This window comes from Pelophylax lessonae, assembly GCF_965119305.1.
Source record: "Pelophylax lessonae genome assembly, chromosome: 8".
In the NCBI taxonomy this organism is placed as follows: Eukaryota; Metazoa; Chordata; class Amphibia; order Anura; family Ranidae; genus Pelophylax; species Pelophylax lessonae.
In genome coordinates this window covers 144032415-144057428 of record NC_138775.1, presented here as the reverse complement: position 1 = coordinate 144057428, position 25014 = coordinate 144032415, and the positions used below count along the sequence as shown (strand labels likewise).

General features: G+C 51.1%; 1 protein-coding gene across 1 annotated transcript in view; it reads left to right on the top strand.

Annotated features, from left to right (window-relative positions):
* Positions 1 to 25014, top strand: part of FIRRM (FIGNL1 interacting regulator of recombination and mitosis) — a gene marked incomplete at both ends in the record, with an annotated part of 580029 nt that overhangs the window by 519516 nt on the left and 35499 nt on the right. Inside the window, one exon of the mRNA XM_082265049.1 lies at positions 12141 to 12260. Within this exon, the coding sequence (XP_082121175.1) occupies positions 12141 to 12260 (120 nt within the window). The remainder of the gene's footprint in view (positions 1 to 12140; positions 12261 to 25014) is intronic.

Below are 25014 nucleotides of genomic sequence, written 5' to 3'. Positions count from 1 at the left end.
TTCAACTTCTTACAGGGGTGATCCAAAGTGTCCTCCTCCTGTTGGAAATGTGTGTCACTGGAACAAATCCATCTTAAACTTACTGTAGAGTAGTGATCAACCGATATTGATTTTTCGTTGCTGATACCAATATTTTGGCGATCACATATCGGTATCAGCCGATGTTGGCCGATATTTTTGTACATTTAAAATTTTGCATAACAAACACAAATATTTCTCTGTCGCTCATTGACAGAGGCAGATTCCATCTCTTGATATCCGTAGGGTATTACTGCCCCCTACAGGAGTAGGACACTAGGCAGAAAAAAAGTTCTGCCTACACCTATGGGCAGTCCCAGGGGGTATACCCTCTCTCTCACACCTATGGGCAGTCCCAGGGGGTATACCCTCTCTCTCCCTGCTATAGGATGTCAGTTTTTTTTCTGCCTAGTCAGGAGTAAGGACCTAAGTTCCTTGCTGGGATCTCTGGTCCTGGCAAGTTTTTTTCGATAAATCCTTTTTTAGCTAGCTTTTTTTCTCCGAATTGTTCCTGTGAGATCTACAAGCAATTATGCCGGATCTGGGCGACGGGCTGGATGCTGAGATCCAGTCGTCACCCCAGCCGGCCTACGAGTGCGTGAAGGCCCTAGCTCCACGCTGGGTCGGCCGCGACATGGTCCCACTGGCCGGGGACTGGCCCGTGGGTTAAACGTCCCGTCAAGTCGCATACGAGTGGTCGGTGACCGAGTCGCAGCGCCTCTTTTGGCCGACATTCCCCCCCCCCCCACTGGGCGGTGAGGGGTTTTGTCTGGAGTGGCGCCCGCTCTGTTCCGGTATGGTGAGTAAATGTTTCCCCCTTCTCCCTCATGGCTGACTCTGGTGTGGACGTGGGCCCCTCCCTGGGACGGTCAGACCACCATTGCTCTGGGTTCCCCTCTGTTCCTCTGTGCTCCCCCCTCCGGTGGTGTCCCTCTCCCCCCCCCCCTCGGGGGGGGTGCTTGTGTGTGTGTGGGGGGTGGCTGGCAGTGCGTGCATGCCGCTAAGGGGGCAGGAGGTGGGGGGTCCCGACGGTGCGGATGGCTGTTGTGCAGGGGGGCTCCCTCCCTGGCTCCCCAGGGCCTACCTGCCGATCGATCGCCTGTTGGTGTTGGGGGGGACCCCCCTTCCCGCCGCAGCGCGCGGGCCGCCATTTTCTTGTAGCCTGCCTCGTGTAGTTCATGGCGGTGGTCATCTTGGTACACCCAGCTGGTTGTTCTTCAGAGCTGGGCTGCAGTGGGAGTTGCTGGAGGCGTGTGAGGGGGAGGAGCCCCTCCCTAGACCCGGGAAGATCGCTCCACAGGATTTCCTTTTCATGTGGACAGCGCTGAGAGCAGTCCTTTGAACGTCTGGTACATCGTGTGGTGAGCCTTTTGGGGGTCTCTCTTCTCTCTCTGCGGGGGTCTCTAGGCACGCTGCCTGGCCACTGGGGGGCGCTGTAGCACTGGGTGACTTTTTTTAAAAATATATATTTTTTTTTCATTTTGTCATAATTTGCTGACGGGTTCCCCTGGTGTATCATGGACCCTGCTGCACGTGTCCCCCCCTGATCCCCTCGAGGTGGCCGCCGGGCCCTCTGGTCCCCAGCTCACCATTGATGCGCTTTCGGCGGTCCTGGAGTCATTTGTGTCCCGGGTGGAGGTGGCCTGTCAGGGATGGGGGGCTAAAAAGCGACCCCCGCCTACCCCTGTCTCGTCTGATGCCTCAGATTCTGATTCTGAGCCTGTCGCTGCTGATGCGGGTCCCTCCTCTGGGGCTGCTGTTTCGCGCCCCGTCTCCTCTGATAGTGAGGATGACCTTTCTGCCTCCGCTGTAGCGCAAGACAAGGCGCTGGTGGACGCACTGATTGTGTCTGTCCGGGAGACCCTAAAGCTGGAGGTTGCCCCTGCGGATGCGACTGATGCGGAAGTTGCCTTTGGCACTCGCAAGCCCTCCAGGGTGGCGAAGGTGTTCCCTTTTCCCAAATGTTTTGACAATATCATTAAGAAGGAGTGGGTCAGTCCGAAACGACCCCCTGGGATGCCCAAAAGGATTGCTAGGCACTACCCGTTTGAAGAGTCCCTCCTTAAGAAATGGACGGTGCCGCCTTCGGTGGATCCGCCGGTCTCCAGACTAAATAAGGCTACTGTTATCCCGTTAGAGGATTCCCCGTCCTTTAGGGATTTGGTTGATCGTAGGGCGGAATCTGTGTCCCGCTCTATATTCTCCCTGGCGGGGTCGGCCTTCAGACCAGTGTTTACCATTGCTCTGGTTTCGCAAACATTGACGGAATGGGCTAAGTTGTTACGCCATGACCTGGAAGGGAGAAGTCTCCCCCCTGCCGTGGCGGAGTTGCAGGACCAGATGGTGCAGGAGCTACAGTTTGTGACGCCGCGCTGGATGCTGCTCCATTGCTGGGGCGTGTGTCGTTCTCGGCGGTGGTCCTCCGGGGCATGCTCTGGTTGAAGTGCTGGTAGGCGGATCAGGCTTCCAAAAAAGCCTTGACTGATCTCCCTGTTTGGTGCTACCTTGGATGAGATTATCAAAGGTCTCACTGGGGGCAAGAGCACCTTTCTCCCGCAGGCTGCTAAGGGTAAGGAACCTTGTCGCAGACGGGGACCTTCCTTTTCAGCTCACAAGAAGTTTTTTCGTTCCTCCGGGGCTGGTGACAAGGCGAAGCCCTCCAAGCCCCCCCGGGGGGTTTCAAGAGACCCTGGTCTGGTAAGCAAAAATCCGGTCCTTCCAGACCTGAGGATAAGTCAGTTTCGGCCTGAAGGTGCGCCCCCCATCCTTATCAGGGGTGGGGGGGGGGGGCGTCTACGCCGGTTCCCGGACTCGTGGCTCTCCAGGAATCAAGACAAATGGGTTCACGAGTATATACGGTCGGGTTACAATATCCAGTTTCGATCTGTTCCACCAGTGCGGTTCTTCCCTTCCAATGTGCGACTGTCCCCGGATCGCCTAAGGGCTCTGTTGGGGGCAGTGCCGGACTTGCTGCAACAGGGAGTGGTAGTTCCCGTTTCGGGGCTTTTACTCAAATCTGTTCACAGTGCCCAAGAAAGAGGGCAAGGTGCGTCCAATTCTGGACCTAAAGGCGCTCAATTGTTTTGTCCGGGTGCAAACATTCAAGATGGAGTCCATTCGCACAGTGGTGGCCTCCCTGCATCAGGGGGACTTTCTGGCATCCATAGACGTCAAGGATGCCTATCTTCACGTTCCCATTTACGCAGGACACCAGCGTTTTCTGCGCTTTGCTGTGGGAGAGGACCATTATCAGTTTGTGGCGTTACCCTTTGGTCTCGCCTCTGCTCCCCAGGTCTTCACAAAGGTTTCGGCCCCAGTTCTGGCGCTGTTGCGGCAGCGGGGCATATCGGTTCTGGGCTACCTGGACGACCTCCTCCTCCGTGCGGAGTCTCCGCAGGCTCTGTTGTCAAACTTGGAGATCACCATGACCTCTTTGGAAGAGTTCGGGTGGCTTGTTAACCTGCAGAAGTCATCCCTGGTTCCCTCCAGGAGGCTGGACTATCTGGGCCTGACTTTGGACGCGTCCTTGGCCAAGGTGTTTCTACCTGCAGAGAAACTCCAGAAGATACAGTCGGCGACTCAGCTGTTACTGTCCGCCATCTGGCCGTCCCTTCGGACTTGCATGAGGGTCCTGGGACTGATGGTGGCATCTTTTGAGGCAGTGCCTTTTGCCCAGTTTCATACGCGGACTCTCCAAAAGGAGATTCTTCTCAAATGGAACCGGAATCCCGATTCCCTGGACAATTGGATCCGGCTGAGCGAGCAGACCAGGGAGTCCCTGGTTTGGTGGCTTCGGTCTCCGATGCTCAGTCAGGGGAAGTCATTTCTTCCGATCTATTGGACGATTGTCACCACAGATGCCAGTCTATCCGGGTGGGGAGGGGTTCTCGGCAGGCTGTCTGCTCAGGGGCTCTGGTCCCTTGAAGAATCCAGGCTGCCGATAAATGTGTTGGAACTGAGAGCGATCAGGCGTTGCCTGGTTCACTGGACCGAGCGTCTTCGGGGCTGCCCGGTTCGGATACAGTCGGACAATGCCACGGCCGTGGCTTATGTCAATCACCAGGTGGGCACCAAGAGTGTTCTGGCGGCCGTGGAAGTGGCCGGCATCCTTTGGTGAGCGGAACGGTTTGTTCTGGCTCTCTCCGCAGTTCACATTCCGGGCGTGGAAAATTGGCAGGCGGATTTTCTCAGCCGTCAGACCTTGGATCAAGGGGAATGGTCTCTTCATCCAGAGGCGTTTCACCATTTGTGCCTTCGTTGGGGCACCCCGGACGTGGATCTGTTGGCATCTCGGCTCAACAGAAAGGTTTGTAGCCCGATCCCGCGATCCTCTGGCGGACGCCACAGACGCACTGGTTGCTCCGTGGGGGCAGTATCAGCTGCTGTATGCCTTTCCTCCTCTCAAGTTGCTGGCGAAGCTTTTCGCAGGATAGAGGCGGAAGGAATTCCAGTCATCCTTGTGGCTCCGGACTGGCCTCGTCTGGCCTGGTACGCCAACTTGGTCAGGCTGGTCGCGGACGCTCCTTGGCGACTTCCTCTCAGAGAGGATCTGCTGTCTCAGGGGCCGATCTTCCATCCTGCTTTACAGTCCCTGGCTTTGAGGGCTTGGCTGTTGAGAGCCAGGTGCTGAAGGACAGGGGTTTGTCTGCTTCAGTTATTCCTACTCTGCTTAAAGCGAGGAAAGCAACTTCTAGAAAGATCTATTATCGCACGTGGAAGTTTTATATCGCGTTGTGTGAGTCCCTCGGGGTTCCTCCACGCTCTTACTCGGTGGCTCGGATATTGGCCTTCCTGCAACGGGGGGTTGAGCAGAAGCTGGCCTTTAGCACTATCAAGGGTCAGGTTTCAACCTTGGTGATTTTCTTCCAGAGGCCACTGGCCACTCATTCCCTGGTGCGGAATTTCATCCAGGGGGTTTTACACCTGGCTCCTCCGGTGCGCTGGCCCTTGCTGCCCTGGGACCTTAATTGGCTGCGTTGTCCTGTCGTTCCCCCTATCTGGTGGTTCATAGGGATAAGGTGGTTCTTCGTCCGAATCCATCCTTCCTTCCTAAGGTGGTTTCCGGGTTTCACTTGAATGAGGATATTGTATTACCTTCCCTGTGTCCTAAGCCCAGTCATCCTCGGGAGTTTGCGTTGCACTCCTTGGATGTGGTTCGGGCTATCAGGGTGTACTTGGCTACTACTGACTTTTTTCGTGAGTCTGATTCACTTTTTGTGATCACGGATGGCCCTAGAAAGGGGTTGCCTGCGTCTGCCGCGACTATCTCCAGATGGATCAGGCAGACGGTGGTGCAGGCTTAGTCTATTAGGGGTCGGGTTCCTCCGTTCCCTGGTAAGGCGCACTCTACTCTGGGCTCTTAGTGCTTCCTGGGCCTTCCGCCATCAGGCGTCGGTGCTTCAGGTTTGCATGGCGGCTACCTGGTCGTCTGTTCATACCTTTACTAAATTTTATAAGGTTGATGTGATGGCATCGGCGGATGCCTCTTTTAGCCGCAAGGTTTTGCTGGCTGCTGTTTGAGGGGACCTTTGGTGTACCTCGGGGGTTCTGTTTTTTTCAGGTGGGTCTCTTCTTGTTTTGATGAGTCCTCTGTTCTTCTGGTTGGCTCTGTTTTGGCCTTCTGGATTGGATTTTTTTCTGTTATCCCATCCCTCATTTATGGCACTGCTTTGGGACGTCCCTACGGATATCAAGAGATGGAATCTGCGTCTGTCAATGAGCGACAGAGAAAACTGGATTTTTTGACTTACCGTAAAATCCTTTTCTCTTAAGCTCATTGACAGACGCAGGACCCGCCCCTCTATTTTGAGTTGGGTTGGTTTGATTTCTCTGACACTGCTTTGTTACATAACTGACATCCTATAGCAGGGAGAGTGAGGGTATACCCCCTGGGACTGCCCATAGGTGTAGCCAGAACTTTTTTTCTTCCTAGTAGTGTCCTACTCCTGTAGGGGGCAGTAATACCCTACGGATATCAAGAGATGGAATCTGCGTCTGTCAATGAGCTTAAGAGAAAAGGATTTTACGGTAAGTCAAAAATCCAGTTTTATTAACATTTTTAATATTAAGGGCTTGTTCTACACACCTTAACTGCATGAAAACTGATAGGAAAACCGCACATGCAGGGACATCATTTTCACATGATTGTGAATGATGCATCAAATGCTGCGGTAGTGCACTCACTGCAATAATTTTAAATAACTACTGCAGTGCAGTCAGTGCAAAACTGCTAGAAAAAAAGCTAGGCAAACAGCTACACAGTGGATTGGACTGGAGTCAGTGGACTACCGCTGCAGAAGGGAACTCACTGCAACTACTGCAGTCAGTTCAAAACTGCTAGAAAAAAAGCTAGGCAACAGCTACATAGTGGATTGGACTGGAGAGAGTGGACTACCACTGCAGTAGGGCACTCACTGCAACTACTGCAGTGACAGTCAGTGCAAAACTACTAGGAACAAAGCTAGGCAAAAGCTACATAGTGGATTGGACTGGAGTCAGAGGACTACCGCTGCAGAAGGGCACTCACTGCAACTACTGCAGTCAGTGCAATACTGCTAGAAAAAAAGCTAGGCAACCGCTAGACAGTGGATTGGACTGGAGTCAGTGGACTACCGCTGTAGTAGGGCACTCACTCACTGCAATCATTTGTAACCACTACTGCAGTATTGATTTAAAATTATTGCAGCAGTGATTGGCGCACTACTGCAGCGCAGTGCAATCAGTGCAAAACTGCTAGAAAAAATAGCTAGACAGTGGATTGGAGTGGACTCGACAGACACTACTACTACTACTACATTTCAATACTCCCAGTTAAGTAGAACAATATTATAGTGCAGAAAGCATAACATTTCAGCATGTTCACCAGATAAACGGCTTCTTTTCGTTTCATAAATTGCTGCCACTTCACTAAAAACACACTCATTTGGTACAGAGAGAGGAAGGAGGAGCAGAAAGGTATCTTCTAGCATAAGAAGCAAGTCTTTTGTAGCGTGCCTCATTTTCTTTCCACCACTGAAGAGGATCACTTCTTCTGTCAATTACTGGTTCCTTCAAATAGAGATAAAGTTCATCATCCAGGCTCATTATTGCAGATTCTGAAGAATCCTCCGCATAAGACCCCAATAAAATGCTAAACATGGCATCTATTTGACCACAATGAATTTTCTCTTCTGTCCGTTGTCTTTTTGGACTTATTTCTCCTGCATCCTGCTCTTCCACATCAGAATCCTTCTCTTCCTAACTTTTCTTTTCGTCAGGAACCTCCTGCACTTCCTGTTGAATATCTTCTGTCAGCCATTGTTTTGCCTTGGCCAATACATCATCAGAAGAGAGAGGATGGTTCTTGTATCGAGGATCCAAAAGACATACAAGCACAACATTTTTATTCTCCTCATGCTTCTCAAAACGTTTGGCGAGGCTGTTCCTCATGGCCTGCCTACTTGCTTTAATGCCACGTGTGTTGGGGCCTTCATTCTGTTGAAGAAGCATCTTCAGCACTCTCACACATGGGATGACAGAGGACACAGATGAGTCGTAATGACTCGCCTCTGTCACTTCCTCAATGGGTAGGAGGGTCTCAATGATGTTGGCTACTATGTCCCACTGATCAGCAGTAGGACAAGAATGTCCTCCAAGCCCATATTCACCAGAATATATGGTGAGAGCTCGCTTCTGCTCCAGCATCCTTTGCAACATGTGTAACGTTAAGTTCCATCATGTTGGAAAAGCCTGTATCAAGTTATTTTTGGGTAAGCCAAGGTCTTCCTGAATGCACCTCAGTCGCTGCTTGGCAAGGATAGAATGGTGGAAATGGCCTGCACACTTCTTTAGCATGCTAATTAGGTCAAGCAAAGCTTTCTGGTTTGACAGACCATCAATTACCACAAGTTGGAGGGTATGTGCCATGCAACTGAGGGCTGACACTTCAGCAAGTCTCGTACCTTTAACCATGTTCGATTCGCTGTCTCGCAACACAAGCATCACTCGGTCTTTGGTGATTCCCCATTCTTTTAACATGCCTAGAAACATTCTCTAATGTACTCCCCAGTGTGGGATCCTTGCATCACTTTTGTATTCAACACCAAATGCCTTCTTGTTCATCCGCTGTCAATTAAGTGGCATGTAAGACTCATTAGTGATTCTGTTTGTCCTGACCAGCAGTCAGTCGTGAATGAGAGTGAGTTACCAGCATTCTCTGGTTGCAGCATAGTCTTTACTTTCTCAACAACCTTTTGGTGCATCTTTTCCAGCATTTCAGTTCGATAAAATTTGTCACTCTTCAGTGTGTACCTTGGCTCAAGTATGGACATCAACCGCTTAAATCCAGAGGTCAGACAATATTGTAAATGGCTGGTTATCAGTGACCATCATCTCTGTAATTACTCTGTCCAGCAGTTGGGATTTTGCATCCAATTTTAGCCACCTGTTTCTTTTCTGAAACATATCTGTTATTGTTGCCTGGGATAGTGATGTTTCACCTTGTGATTCATTTTGTTTTTTTCTATGCTGCATGATACAATTCAACATGACGAACTCTTAGATGGGCCCAAAGATTAGACGTATTTTTGTTTTTTGCAGTTATTGATCCCATGCTTACATTGTTTTTGCAAGTGTTGCACAGTGCTGCCGATATTCCTGGAGATGGAGGAGAGAAATAGTCCCAGACCACACTTTTAATTTTTCTATCTCCATCCATCTCCATTGAAACTTGAAAGACACTAATAAATATATAGGCTTAAAAAAAATGGCTGGCTGTCACCCTTTGATGGGTGGCTGGCTGGCTGGCACCCTGTGGTGGGTGGGTGGCTGGCACCCTGTGGTGGGTGGGTGGCTGGCTGGCACCCTGTGGTGGGTGGCTGGCTGGCACTCTTTGGTGGCTGGCTGGTACCCTGTGGTGGCTGGCTGGCACCCTGTGGTGGCTGGCTGGCACCCTGTGGTGGCTGGCTGGCACCCTGTGGTGGCTGGCTGGCACCCTTTTGGTGGCTGGCTGGCACCCTTTTGGTGGCTGGCTGGCACCCTTTGGTGGCTGGCTGGCTGGCACCCTTTTGGTGGCTGGCTGGCACCCTTTGGTGGCTGGCTGGCACCCTGTGGTGGCTGGCTGGCACCCTGTGGTGGCTGGCTGGCACCCTTTGGTGGCTGGCACCCTGTGGTGGGTGGGTGGCTGGCTGGCACCCTGTGGTGGGTGGGTGGCACACTTTGGGTGACTACGCTGCCACCCTTTGTTGCTGGCTGGCTGGCACCCTGTGGTGGGTTGGTGGCTAGCTGGCACCCTTTGGTGGCTGGCTGCTGGCACCCTGTGTGATAGGTGGCTAGCTGGTACAGGCCTGTGGTTGTGTGGGACTGGATGGCTGGCTTGCACCGGGCAGCTGTGGGTGGGTGGCCGCGGTGGCTGTGTTACACAACGTGCATTGTGTCTGTGACTGGTCACTGTATTCTGATTTGATAAGAACCTAAGAAATCACTCACTGTCTCACTGCATGCAGAGACTTCATGGCGGGTGTAAAACACACTGTGAGACTCCAAACGAGGCTGAGGGAGGCGGCCTAAGAAGGCCGCCGAAGCAGTCCCAGACTCCCAGTGCGCGGAGGCGCGCGGCGCAACATACGCGATGATGTCACGGCAATATCGGTAACCGCCGGGGCTGATTCCGATATATCGGGGAAAGTGCATTTCGGTCCCCGATATATCAGTGTTGCCGATAATCGGTCGATCTCTACTGTAGAGGATACTACTTAATTATAGCCTGAATTGTGCGCTTACAGAATGCAGTATTCCCTGCAGTAAGATTATGATATAGGGTAGTTTCCAAAATCCCACTCTCCTGTTTCAAGAGTTGAATGTCCAACAAAGTAATTTAATGGTCATAATGTTGATAAGCATCATAAATTTGATGTTAAATGCATTAGGCGTGTACATAAAGTTCATATGCTGCAGCTTGGTACATTTCCAGAACATGATGACATTGTCAATGTAGCAGTACCAGAGCAGGATTTGTGAGCAAAAAATCCTCATACTTGTCTTCAGAGACTATTGTATGCTACCCCCCTGTCCCCCCCCCCCCCCCAGTAGGGGGGCGGTAGTAGGACCCATCAAAAGTAAACACATCTCTAGTGAGAGTGTGTTCAGATTTAAAGTGGTGCTAACGATTTTTAACTGTATTACCGGCATTAGGGTAAATTTTTAAATGTCATTGATAGAATAATGTATATTAAGACCGTCGGGCAAAATGAAAAAGAGATTTAACAACATTACTCTCATCCCTAAGCAACGCTCTGGGTACTAGTTGGTATGATGTGATCCGAATTTACCCATACATCCAAGACTTAATGAAATTTATGAGGACAGCCTCTGGCTTCATACGCCAATTTGTATAATGGAAGTGCTTGATTGATAAGAATAAGCCAAAACGCTATAGTAGGAGGGGCTGAGGACTTCCATTGCATAGTAATACATTTCTTAGCATAATATAGAACTAAACATAAAGCAGGTAAGTATGACCAAAAAAAAATTACTTTAAACTTGGTTAGGTTTTGACTTGACACTTTGTCAAGTGTCTGCTCAATGGCTGCTCAATGATTTGGCTGCTCAATGACCAGGCCCTATTTTGCGATTCAGCACTGCGTTACTTTAACGGACAATTGCGCGGTTGTGCGACGCTGTACCCAAACGAAATTGACGTCCTTTTTTCCCACAAATAGAGCTTTCTTTTGGTGGTATTTTATCACCTGTGCGATTTTTTATTTTTTGCGCTATAAACAAAAAAGAGCGACAATTTTGAAAAAATTGCAATATTTTTCACATTCTTTTATATGAAATTCTAAAAAAAAAAATGTAAAAATCTAATTTTTTTAACATCAGGCCAATTTGTTTTCTGCTACATATTTTTGGTAAAAAAAAATCGCAATAAGCGTATTTTGATTGGTTTGCTCAAAAGTTATTGCATTTACTAACTACAGAAAGATTTATGTCATTTTTGTTTTTTTTACTAGTAATGGCGGCGATCTGCGATTTTTTTTTTTTTTTGTGTGACTGTGACATTGCGGCGGACAGATCGGACCCCTAACTGACATTTTTGACACTATTGGGGTACCAGTGACATTACTACAGTAATCGGTGCTAAAAATATGCACTGTTACTGTAAAAATTACACTGGCGGGGAAGGGGTTAACATTACTGGTGATCAGTGGGTTAAATGTGTCCCTAGGGGCGTGATTCTAACTGTCAGGGGGCGTGGCTTGTGAAGTAATCGCAGAGACATGCGATCCTTTATAGCAGGATCACATAGCCTCTGTGATCACTTCAGGGAGAATGAGAGACGGCTGTGTTTACATCAGCCGTCTGTCCTTCTCTCTCAGCTGTGGGGGATAGCGAGTGGCCAGCGGCCATCGGAGCCGCCGGTCACACGCACTGGCTCCCCAGCTAACGAGCGGGAGCGCGCCGCCAGCGGCGTGCACTCGCTCCCTAGAGTGAGCGACGTAGTAGCTTTGCCCAGAAGGGGCTGCCTGCCGCAGTAAAACTGTGGTGGGCGGAGCTAAAGTGGTTAAAGTGGAGTTCCAGCCTGGGGGGAAAAATATTTAGTCAGCAGCTATACTGTAAATACTGTAGCTGCTGCCTTTAATATAAGGACACTTACCTGTCCAGGGAGCCCGCAATTTCGGCACCCGAAGCAACCCATTCATCGGCTCTGGGTGCAGGCGCTGGCATCCTTACCAGGGGAAACAGGAAGTGAAGCCTTGTGGCTTCACTGCCTTTTTCCTACTGCGCATGTGCAGGTTGCACTGTGCTTTCTGAATGGTTCTGCTGTCTTCTGGGACCTCTGTGTGTCCCAGAAGGCAGCAAGGGTGGGGAGGAGAGGCCGCAAATGATGTAGGTTGCCGCTGCGCCCTTACCCGGAAGTGGGAGCGGGTACCTGTTTTTGACAGGTATGCGCTCCTCCCCCCGAAAGCAGCCAAATGTGGCACCGGAAGAGGGGTGGAAGCAGTAAAGTGGAGCTTTCATATTCTCAGTTACCACATGGAAATTATGAAAGAATCCATATATCGTTCTTAAAGCCATGTTTATTTACTGTGTATCATTTTGCTTATGTGTCCGGTTTATATCATGTGTTTTCTATCACTGTATAGGCTGTTACTTTTGTGGAACCAAATAATAGAAGACAGGAACGACTAGAGGAAGAAAGAAGAGTTTTGGAAAAATGTTTTTCTCACTGTGTACAGAAACATGAAGAATGTCTTTCTTTAGAGGCAAGTGTAGTCTTCATGATAAATTTTTATCTGGAGAATGATTTGTTATTCATGTATTCGCTTTGGTGCAGTGATTTTGTTTTATAAAGCAACATATTTTTCAGATGAATCAATGACTTTAAAATGTTAGTAAAACTCAAATAACTAAATGATGATTTTTTAAATAATTCAATTAATTTAATCTAATTAAATGTTTGTATTGATTCATAAATCTATGCCATTGTTTGGGGTTGACTCCATTGGATTATGGGAGAATATAGTATATAGTCAGCATGATAAAGGTTAATTTTTCATCATATAGATCCGCTGATTTTGCTAAAAAAGAATGTATGCATATGAGATTAAATTAATGTGATAAACATAATTTCTCTTTCGTTCATTGACAGACAAAGCTCCTGATCTTCTTAACCATTGGCTTATACTGCCCCAAACAGGAGTAGAACACTAGGCAGACAAAAAAAAAGTCTGGCTACGTCTACGGGCAGTCCCAGGGGGTATACTCCCTCTCTCTGCTATAGGTACTCAGTTTTTTTCTGCCTAGTCAGGAGTAAGGACCTAGTTCCTTGCTGTAATCTCTGGTCCTGGTAATTTCTTCTTTTTAGATCTACAATCCACTGCTGGACTGGGCGACGGGCCGGATAATGTAGATCCAGTGGTCAGCCCAGTCTGGCCATCGAGCGCACGCTGACTTGAGCGCCACGGTAAGTCAGCCACGACATAGCCCTATCGGACAGGGGCTGGCCTGCGAGTTAAATGCCTTGCAAGTTCGCATAAGACTGGGTCTCGGCCCGAGTTGCATCGTTTCTCCTGACCGACAGCCCCCCATTTCGATGGACATGAGGTTCTGTTTGGAGCGGTGCCCACCTGATTCCTGGTATGATAAGTGACTGTCCCCCCTCTCCCCCTGGAGGGTTTCGGGGTGGACGTGAGATGGGCCACTCTTTTGGACGGTCGGACCCCTGGGTTTCCCTCCACCCCTCTCATCGGTCTGGTGGCCCCTATGGGCCATATCACCCCCATCCGCTCCCTTCTTTACTGGCACTGGGGCTGTGTGGGTGGCCTTGTCCACCACCTGGGGTGGGGGCAGAGTGCTGCGCTGGTGATGGAGGCGGGGGGTGCGGCTCCAGCGACCGGGTGACCAGCTGTGGGGGGAGCTGTACCTCGTGGGGGCTCCTGCCAGGGGCCCCCCTTCCTGCCTGTCCCATTTTCTGAGGACTAGGGATACCTCTTGAGTCCCTGGGAGCATCATGGTGCCGCCGTTTTGCTGTAGCCTATGTGCTCAATGCACTGCGGCCATGTTTGTGTAGTCTGGCGACCATTTTGCGGTGGTTTGCCATTGAAAAAATCGGTGGCCATGACAGTAGGACCCTGTGGGCGGCGATTTTGGTGGTGGGAGCCCCTTCTTATCCCATATTGCTGACTACTGGTTCTTTTCACTTGCTGATCGCTGCGCGTTTAGTGCAGATCATCCTAGTGGCTGCAGGTGCCTGTTTCTGCTGGTTGATGAGTCTGGTTGGGTCTTCTCCCTCTCTGCTGCGGATCGATTAGGTGCTCTGTTACTTGTGAGTGGTGCTGCCAGAGCGGTGGGGGTGCCCCTTAGCAGTGTTTTTACACCTTTTCTTGTGGGGTCCCAGTATTGACTGTCTTTGGAGCACATTTCCCCACCTGATCCCCTCTGAGGCTGCAGGCCCTCCGGGTCCCAACCATCCATCGATGCACTGACGGCGGTCCTGGAGTCCTTTGTGTCCCGGGTGGAGGGGGTTTTTGGGCGACGACCGAACAAAAAGCGCCCCCTGCCTTCCCCTGCCTCATCTGTTTCCTCAGATCCTGAATCTGATTTGGCCGCCGCAGACGTGGGACACTCTGCTGGGTCTGCGACCACGCACCCCGCGTTCTCAGACTGTGAGGATGATTCCTCCACTTCTGCAACCACGCACGAAAAGGCGCTGGTGGATGCACTGATTGTATCTGTGCTTGAGACCTTAAAAATGGGGGACCCCGCTGAAGCTGCAACGGTGGCGTTTGTTCCCTTTGACACTCACAAGCCATCCGGAGCGGCAAAGGTATTTCCTTTCCCTGCCTATTTTGACAGAATTGTCGCTAAAGAGTGGGAACGGCAAAAATGTCCTCTTGTGGTCCCTAAGAGATTTGCATTGCGGTATCCCTATTAGGAGTCCCTTCTTAAAAAGTGGACATTCCACGAGTGGTGTGGACCCTCCGGTCTCTAGATTAAACAAAATAACCATAATTCCGGTTGAAAAATCCCCGGCCTTTAAGGACCCGGCTGACAGGAAGGCAGAGGCTGTGGCTTGAAATATGTACACCCTGGCTGGTTCAGGACTGAGGCCGGTCTTTACCATTGTACTGGTGTGGCAAACTCTGACCGAGTGGGCTAAGCTTTTACACCGTGACTTGGAGGGGGAGCAGCTTCCCCCTGCCTTTGCTGAGCTGGTGGACCAGTTGGTTCCGGGACTGCAGTTGATCTGTGATGCCTCTTTGGATACGGCTCCCCTAGTCGCTAGGTTCTGTTTCAGCAGTGGTCCTTCGGCATATTTTTTTGCTCAAATGCTGGTCTGCGGACCAGACTTCAAAGAAGGCCTTGACTGATCTTCCTTTTTAAGGAGATCGCCTGTTTGGAGCTACCCTGGGTTACATCATTAAGGGTCCCACAGGGTGGAAGAGTACCTTTCTTCTGCAGGCTATTAAGGGCAAGGACCACTTGTGCCTGTCCCCGGGCCGCTTACAAGGTCTGTTTGGGGGCGGTACAAAACCTGTTACTTCAAGGTGTGATGGTTCTGGTTCCAACATTGGAATGTTTTCACGGTTTTTACTTAAACCTATTTACAGTTCCCAGGAAGGAAGGCGAGGTGCGTCCAATCCTGGACCTCAAGATGCTGAACTGCTTTGTGTGGGTGCAGAAGTTCAAAATGGAGTCCATTGGCATAGTGGTGGCATCCCTGCATCAGGGGGATTTTTTTGCCTCTATCAACATCAAGGGTGCTTACCTTCACATTCCATTATGTGTCAGTCACCAGCGCTTCCTCCGCTTTGCCGTGGGAGAGAAGCATTATCAGTTTGTGGTATTACCCTTTGATCTCACCTCCGCTCCTCGGGTCTTCACAAAAGTGTTAGCTCTAGTGCTAGCATTGTTACACCAATGGGGATCTTGGTACTGGGCTGCTTGGACGACTTCTTTCTGTGAGCGGAGTCTCCTACTGCTCTGGTGGAAAACCTGGAAATCCCCACACAAACTCTGAGAGAGTTTGGCTGGATTCCGCAATTTTTAGAAGTCTGCTTTGGTTTTGTCCACAAAGCTGGACTATGTGGGTCTGACTCTGGACTCGGCCTTGGCCAGAGTGTTCTTCCTCTGGACAAACTCCAGAAACTGCAGGCTGCGATTCGTCTCCTGCTGTCCAGCAGATGGTCATACCTCTGGACTTGCATGCAAGTGCTGGGCCTGATGTCTACCTTCAAAGGGGTCTACCTTCGAGGCAGTTCCGTTTGCACAGTTCCATACGAGGTCCCTGCAAAGGGAGATTCCGGCCAAATGGGACAAGACTCCGCAGTCTCTGGATAATCAGATCTGGCTGAGCCGGGAAATAAGAGTCCCTGATATGGTGGCTTCGTTCTCCGGCGCTTCTGCTGGGAAAATCCTTCCTCTCCTTGTATTGTACAGTGGTCACCACGGATGCCAGCCTGTCCGGCTGGGGAGGCGTCCTCGGCAAAAATTCTGCTATGGGGATCTGGACACTGGACGAGTCCAGACTACTGATCAATGTCTTGGAACTCCGAGCGATCAGACTGTGCCTGGAACATTGGGCGGATCGCCTTCAGGGATGTCCAGTGTGCATTCAGTCACACAACACCACGGCTGTGGCTTAGGCCAATCACCAGGGGGGCACAAGAAGTGTCCTGGTAACTATGGAGGTAGCCAGCATTCTAAGGTGGCCAGAATGGTTCGTTCCAGCCCTCTCCGCCGTACACGTTCCCGGGGTGGAAAACTGGCAGGCATATTTCCTCAATCGGCAGGCGTTAGACCAAGGGGAGTGGTCCCTTCATCCGGGAGGTGTTTCTTCAGTTGTGTCTCCGGTGGGGCATTCCCGAGGTGGATATGTTGGCGTCCCGGCTCAACAGAAAGGTGCACAGGTTCGTGGATCGGTCACGGGATCCTCTGGTGGATGCCACAGATGCGCTGGTGGCCCTGTGGGGTCAGTATCCTCTTACTTACGCCTTTCCTCCTCTTAAGCTTCTGCCAAGACTTCTACGCAAGATAGAGGCAGAAGGGATTCCGGTCATCTTAGTGGCCCCGAACTGGCCTCGCCAGGCTTGGTACGCCGATTTGGTGCAGCTGGTTGCCGACGTTCCTTGGAAGCTTCCTCTCAGGGAGGATCTGCTGTCCCAAGCTTCCATCCTGCTTTACAGTCGCTGGCTTTGCGGCTTGGCTGTTGAACGCCAGGTGCTGAAGGATAGAGGTTTATCTGAGTCTGTGATTCCAATGCTGCTAAAAGCTAGGAAATCTACTTTTCTCTTACGTCCTCCGACAGTCGCCGCCTCTTTATATTCGTCACAATGGGGGTTATGACCTTTGCTCCGTAGGAGTAGCTAGGCAACAGAATATGTCAATATTAAGGCTTTTAACATATCCCACCCCCAGGGGGTGGTCCCCTCAGTCAATACCCTCCTACTTCCTGTATCCATACCTCAGTTTCAATGTCTAGCTTGTCAGGAGTAGCTGGATGTTTCTATGCTGGGGCATTTTGTCTCAGCCTTTTCTCTTTTCTTGATTTTATTTGAGTTTTTTTTCTCTCTTTACTTAGCTGTTACTTTTGTCAGCATTAGTTAGTTCTTCTGATGAAGAGGATCGTGCGGGCTGGGTCTCGGGCTGACCCCCCTGGTCGCAGGTTGTGGGTCAGTGGCTTCCCAGCCTGCCATCAAGCGTTCAGTCAGGTATTTTTCCTGGCACAATGAACGACCCATCCCTGCTGCAGGGATGCTATGGTGAGGTGGCTACCTCACTGGACGCCTTGCGGTATCGATCCGCAGTCCTCCTGCATCCTGGCTGCGACTCTCCCTGTCCCATGTGCAGTGGCTTGATCGCTTGTGCGGGTTCCCCACGCCATTTAGGAGGTAAGTGTATCTGTGTGGGGACCTATCTGTTTGGGGGGTGTCAGTCTGGGACTGTGTAACCCTGCCCACACTGTTGGACTCCCTATCTGTTTTAGCTGCACTCTGTGGAATGCAAGGAGGGGGGCTATACTGCACTGTCTCTGTGTCAGAATGTGTGCTGTCTTTTACTGTGTGACAGGCTGTGTGCTGCGGGGCATGATGTGGATCATGTTGTGCATACTTGCGGCGACCGCTGCTGCGGTCCGCCATTGTTTTTACTATGCTGCATGTGTGCTGGTGTTTCACTGTGGGCGGGAGCGGCGTTTTCGGCACCAAGCGCTGCCATTTTGGTGGCGATCGCTCCGGCCTCATGCTGGCACTGCAGGCGGCCATTTTCTTGTAGCCCTCCATAGGCTTTAATAGAGCGCCCTGTATTGCATCACTTCTTCTTCTCCTGGGCGCACCAATCGAGGCAGCAGCAGCAGCGGTGGTCTCTGCAGGTTTTATCCTCTCTGTCCTGAATCCTTGCCTGAGTTTGTGCTTTTCCCTGTGGGGGTCGGCTTGTGCTGGTGTGTGAGTGCGGTGGGCTGCGCTGACCACGCTTTTAAAGGGGCAGTTACCCTTTATTCCCCTGCAAAATTTTTGGGGGCATGGATTCTCAGGAAAACAAATTTCCTCTCACTTTGGTGGGAGGCCAAGGGGCTGCTGTTTCCCCCCCAGGGGGTGATTTGGCTGCTGTTGTGGCTAACCTTGCTGCTCAGGTGCAAATGCTTGTGGCTGCTCAATCCACTAAACGGCCCAGAGTTTCAATTTCCTCTGATTCCGAGGGTGAGGGTGATGGGGCTGCTATGGCTGGGGTCTCCTTATCGGGGTCCCGTTCCTCCCTGGATCTTGTGGGATCAGAAGTGGAGGCCGAGGTGGAAGGGGTTGATAATTCTCCCCCTGGCTCGTCTGAAGAGCTTGCACTCATGGATGAATTGGTTGCTTCTATCAAACAAACACTGCGTTTGCAGGATGAGCCATGTCCTCCTGCTGTTTTAGCCTCCTATGGGACGCAGCGGAGACGCAGATCTTCACAGGTTTTTCCTTGCACTGATGATTTTCAGCGCGCTGTTAGTGAACAGTGGCGCAATCTGCGGAAGCCTTTTGCTGTGCCAAGTAGGTTCAAGCTGCGTTATCCTTTCACGCCCGCTACTAATGAACGTTGGTGTGTGCCACCTCCGGTGGATCACGCGGTAGCGGTTTTGAATAAGTCTACTGCGATTCCTGCTGAGGATACGCCGGTGTTCCGGGATGCCACGGACAGGAGGCTGGAGTCTCTTACCCGTCATACTTATTCGGTTACCGGTTTTATGCTCAAAGCTATTTTTGCTTCACTTATGGCAGCTCAGGCTGTCGCAAATTGGACGCAGGTGCTTAGGCGCGTCCTGGTGGCTGACTCTGCCCCTCCAGAGACGTTGGCTATGGTGGATCAAATCCATCAGGGTGTCATGTATTTGTGTGATGCTGACCTGGATATGGTAGCGTTGGCTGCACGTGTGCACAGTGTGGCGGTGTTGTCACGCCGCCTGATTTGGCTGAAGTGTTGGTCTGTGGACCAGTCTTCGCGCAAGACCTTGGCTAATCTACCCTATAACGGATCTCACCTTTTTGACGATTCCTTGGATACACTGATTAAAGGGATCACGGGTGGTAAGAGCACGCTCTTGCCCCAATCCCACAAGGCTAAGGCGGCTCCTGGTAAGAAGACCGCTTCTTTTCGGCCCTCTCAGGGTTCCTTTCGTGCCTTTCGGTCGCACTATAAGGGTAAGCCGTTCAAAGGCCAAGGCTCCCAGAAGAAGCCGTGGACAGGTAAGCAGAAGTCCGGCCAGTCCGGATCCGCTGCCCACAACAGTGTGGCCTGAAGGGGCGCCCTCACTCGGTTCTGGGGTGGGGGGACGCTTGCTCGGTTTTCTTCAACCCTGGCTGGCCCGTGTTCGGGACAGGTGGGTTCAGGAAATCGTTCGATCTGGCTACAAGATCGAGTTTCTCTCTCGGCCGGAGAGCAGATTTTTTCCCTCAAATCTTCAACTGTCTCCGGAGCGTTTGCGGGATCTGCACCTGGCGGTGCGGGACCTGCGGGCTCAGGGAGTAGTGGTTCCGGTACCTCATCGGGACAGATTTCGGGGGTTCTATTCCAATCTGTTCACCGTGCCCAGGAAGGAGGGCAAGGTGCGTCCGATTCTGGACTTGAAGGCTCTGAACCTCTTTGTGCGGGTTCGCAAGTTCCGCATGGAATCCCTGCGGTCGGTGGTGGCTGCCCTGATTCCGGGGAAGTTCATGGCCTCCATCGACTTGAAGGATGCGTATCTTCACATCCCCATTTTCGAGGGTCACCAGAGGTACCTTCGATTCGCCATTGCGGAGGATCATTACCAATTCGTGGCGCTGCCTTTTGGGCTCGCTTCGGCTCCACGGGTGTTCACCAAGGTGCTTGCACCGGTTCTGGCTTTGTTGAGAGCCCAGGGCATCTCTGTCCTGGGGTATCTGGACGACATTCTGGTTCGGTCTGCGACCAACCAGGGTCTGGTGTCAGACCTGTCCGTCACGATGCAGACTCTGCAGGAGTTTGGTTGGACGATAAACTTTCCAAAATCGACGCTGTGCCCGTCGGTTCGTCTTCCCTACCTGGGGATGATTCTGGACTCGGTCCAGGCGAAGGTCTTCCTGCCGGGAGACAAACTCGGGTCTCTTCAGGAAGAAGTCAGGTCCCTCAGGGACGTTCCGTGCTCGTCCATCCGGACGTGCATGCGCTGTTTGGGATTAATGGTCTCAGCTTTCGAGGCGATTCCCTTCGCCCAGTTTCACACGCGGGGTCTCCAAGCGGAGATCCTGTCCAGGTGGGACGGGCGACCGCAATCTCTGGAACTCCAGATTTCATTGAGTCATCGCACCAGAAGGGATCTTCTGTGGTGGCTCCAGTTCCCGACGGTGTCGGGGGGCAAGTCTTTTCGTCCTCTCTCATTGACGGTGGTCACCACGGATGCCAGCCTGTCGGGCTGGGGTGGTGTTCTGGGCGTTCTGTCCACCCAGGGAACTTGGTCGGTGGAGGAATCCTCCCTTCCGATCAACATTCTGGAACTACGAGCGGTAAATCTCTGCCTTCGACGTTGGACGGACAGGCTGCAGGGCCGTCCGGTTCGGGTGCAGACGGACAATGCCACAGCGGTGGCCTACATCAACCATCAAGGGGGCACCAGGAGTGCCCGGGCGGCTCGGGAGGTGGCCGACATTCTGTCTTGGGCCGAGACACACGTCCCGGCGATAACGGCAGTTCACATTCCGGGGGTGGAGAACTGGCAGGCGGATTATCTGAGTCGCCAGACCCTGGACCAGGGGGAATGGTAACTTCACCCGGATGTCTTCCAGATGTTGTGCGCGAAGTGGGGTCTTCCAGATGTGGACCTGTTCGCGTCTCGTCTGAACAACAAGGTGAAAAGGTTCGCGATCCTCGGGCAGACGCGTCAGACACGTTGGTAGCTCCGTGGCATCAGTACCGACTGCTGTACGCATTCCCACCGATTCAACTGCTGTCCAGGTTCTTTCGCAGGTTGAACTCGGAACCGCACACGGTGATTCTTGTGGCACCGGACTGGCCTCGCTGGTCCTGGTACGCAGACCTCGTGAATCTGGCGGTCGATGCCCCGTGGCGTCTGCCTCTTCGAGAAGATCTCTTGTCTCAAGCACCGATATTCCATCCTGCTTTACAGTCGCTGGCTTTGACGGCCTGGCTGTTGAAACCGAGGTCCTGAAGGATAGGGGTCTCTCCCCTGAGGTCATTCACACTTTGATCAACGCGAGGAAGTCTTCCTTGGGGAAGGTCTATTACCGTACTTGGAAGGCCTATTTTGCCTGGTGTGAGTCCAGGGGGCATTCCCCTCGCACGTACTCGGTGTCTAGGGTGTTGTCCTTCCTTCAAACGGGTGTTGACCAGCGTTTGGCGCTGGCTACGATCAAGGGTCAGGTGTCTGCGTTGGCCGTTCTTTTTCAACGTCCTGTGGCATCTAACTCCTTGGTTAGCACTTTTGTCCAAGGGGTGCGACATCTGGTCCCTCCTAGGAGGGAACCCCTACCTCCTTGGGACTTGAATCTTGTTCTGTCCGTGTTACAACATGCTCCCTTTGAACAGATCAGAAAGATCTCGTTGTCCATGTTGTCCAAGAAGGTTGCCTTTTTGGTGGCGATCACTTCGGCTCGCCGGGTGTCGGAGCTGGCAGCTTTGTCCTGCAGGTCTCCGTATCTGGTCGTTCACTTGGATAAGGTGGTCTTGCGACCTAACCCTTCTTTTCTACCGAAGAGGATTTCGGATTTTCACCTCAATGAGGATATTGTCCTACCTTCGCTCTGCGCAAAGCCCAAGCATCCGAAGGAGGTGGATTTGCACTCCCTGGATGTTGCTCGGGCGATCAGGGTTTACCTGAAATCGACTGAATCTTTTCGCAAGTCGGATTCCTTATTTGTCCTTCCAGAGGGTCGTCGGAAGGGCATGGCGGCGTTGGCTTCTGCCATCGCCAAATGGATCAGACAGACCATTGAACAGGCATATGCTTTGAAGGGAAAAGTTCCTCCTATGCCTGTGAAGGCGCACTCTACCAGATCCCGGAGTACGTCTTGGGTCTGTCATCATCGGGCTTCTGTGGCCCAGGTGTGTAAGGCGGCGACTTGGTCGTCCGTTCACACCTTCACGAAGTTCTACAAGGTGGATGTTCAGGCATCGGCTGATGCTTCCTTTGGCCGCAAGGTTCTTAGTGCGGCAGTTCCTTAGGGTCCCTTGTTTTGGGCCCTTGGCTGTTTGGGATATAATTTTATCCCTAGGTTATTTGTTTTTTCCTGGGTTGTTGCTCCTGTTGAGCACCCTTTTTTCATGCTGCCCAGCTGGTTTCCTCCCCTTCGTTCCTTTCTCTGATGTGGAGACGGCGTTGCCTTAGGCGCGACTGCGTTTCCCACCCTTCATGTTTGCACTGCTTTGGGACGTCCCCATTGTGACGAATATGAAGAGGCGGCGACTGTCGGAGGACGTAGGAGAAAACTGAATTTTTGTAAAATCTTACCTGTAAAATTCCTTTCTCTGAGTCCTCCGACAGTCGCCGCCCCCGCCCCTCTTTTGGGGTTTGGTTGTATACTCTACTGCTATTCCACTGAAACTGAGGTATGGATACAGGAAGTAGGAGGGTATTGACTGAGGGGACCACCCCCTGGGGGTGGAATATGTTAAAAGCCTTAATATTGACATATTCTGTTGCCTAGCTACTCCTACGGAGCAAAGGTCATAACCCCCACTGTGACGAATATGAAGAGGCGGCGACTGTCGGAGGACGTAAGAGAAAGGAATTTTACAGGTAAGGTTTTACAAAAATTCCGTTTTTACGTGGAAGACGTACATTGTGTTGTGTGAGTCTCTTGGGGTTCATCCTTGTTCATTATCTGTGGCTTCGTTTGACGGGGGGGTTGAGCAGAAACCGGCCTTGAGTACTATTAGGGGCCAGGTGTCGACCTTATTGGTCTTCTTTCAATGGCCCTTGGCCACACTCCCTGGTGCGTACTTTTCTTCAGGGAATTTAGCACTTGGCTTCTGCAGTGCGGTCTCAGTTACTGCCTTGGGACCTCAATTTGGTGCTCTCAGTCCTCCAGAAGCCTCCCTTTGAGAATCTTTGGGAGATTCCCCTGCTTACGCTTTCCAAGAACGTGGTCTTTTTGGTGGCTATCACCTCTGCACGCAGGGTGTAAGAATTGGCGGTGTTGTCCTGTTGTTCACCTTACTTGGGGGTTCTTCGCCCCGGTCCGTCGTTCCTTCCAAAGGTTGTCTCTGATTTTCATTTGAATTTTTGAAGACATTGTGTTGCCCTCCCTGTGTCCCAGGCCAAAACATCAGAAGGAAATTGCTTTGCATGCCTTGGATGTGGTCCGGGCAATTAGGGTGTACCTGGCAACTACAGAGATTTAGGAAATCAGTCACTATTTGTGCTCACGGATGGGCCTTGGAAAGGGTTGTCCGCTTCCTTTGTGACCATATCCAGATGGATCAGACAGACTGTGATTCAGGCCTATTCCATCAAGGGTGAGGTTCCTCCTTTCCCTGTCAAGACGCATTCAACTCGGGCGCCCAGTGCCTCCTGGGCCTTCCGTCAGGCGTCAGTGACACAGGTTTGCAAGGCGGCCACCTGGTCGTCGGTGCACACTTTTAAAAGTTCTATAAAGTGGATGTGTTGGCATCTGCGGATGCTTCCTTTGGCCGCAAAAATTTGCAGGCTGCTGTTTAGAGGACCTGGTCCTCTTTGAGGGTGTAATGTTCTTTTCAGGTGGGCTCCAGTTGTTTTGGTTGAGCTATAGTTTAGCCTTGGGAATTTATTTTTCGCTGTTCCCACCCCTCATGTTTAACACTACTTTGGGACGTCCCAGTAGTTAAGAAGATCGGGAGCTCTGTCCGTCAATAAATGAAAGAGAAAATTGGACTTTTGACTTACTGTAAAATCCATTTCTCTGATGGACACAGCACCCACCCTCTGTGGAGTTGTAATTCTGACACTGCTTGTAACAAAACGGACTACCTATAGCAGAGAGAGGGGTATACCCCCTGGGACTGCCCATAGGTGTAGCCAGACTTTTTTCTGCCTAGTGTTCTACTCCTGTAGGGGGCAGTATAACCCAATGGTTAAGAAGTTCAGGAGCTGTGTCCATTAATGAACATCAGAGAATGGATTTTACGGTAAGTCAAAAATTCCATTTTTTGGATGATCACAGTGAGATGTGTTGAAACTGAATTTTATTTTCATTGAGTTTTCATCACTGAAAACATGCAGCTGACGAAAATATTTTCGTCTACGAAATTAATACTAGTTGTAAGCAATTGTAGATATGTGTTTACAGCAGGCTTTATTGTCCTAAGAACTTGTAATTTGGTTACATGGGATGAATCTGTTTATAAGCTACAGGTATATGTCATCTGGTTGTAATTAAAGTATCCTCCCATCCTACAATCCTCACTCTACAATTAAGCTCTTGACACAGTAAATCTGTCGAACATGCATGCAATAATGCCATCATTGTATCAAAATATTTCCCCCAATTGTTGACATATTATAGATCGTTAACAACATAAATGGTATATTTTTCATCAATCGGCGGAAACCATGTAATTATTTTTTTACCTTTGTGAACCCTCCCATTCGACAGCAGTAAGATCTTCGTTCATTGACAGACACAGCTTCATATCTTCTTGACCATTAAGTTATGCTGCTCCCTACAGGAGTAGGACACTAGGCAGGCAAAAGCTTTACCACGCCTATGGGGCAGTCCCTGCAGGCATAACCCCGCACACTCTGCTATAGCTCTGTTTGTTTCTGTCTAGTTTAGGAGTAGGACCTAGTTCCCTGCTGGGACTTCGGTCTTAGCTGTCTATTTTTGGGAACCTTTTTTTATGATTCATTTCTTTTAGTTAGAGTTCCTGGAGAAATACAAGCAACAGCCAGCTTGGTTTTGGACTGGATATTCTAGATCCTTAAGGTCTCTCAGCCTGGCCAGCTAGCAGGTTATAGTCTAGCACTAGGCCTCGCCACGCCAGACCCCCGATGGACAGGGACGAGCCTGCGAGTGGACCGTCTCACCAGGA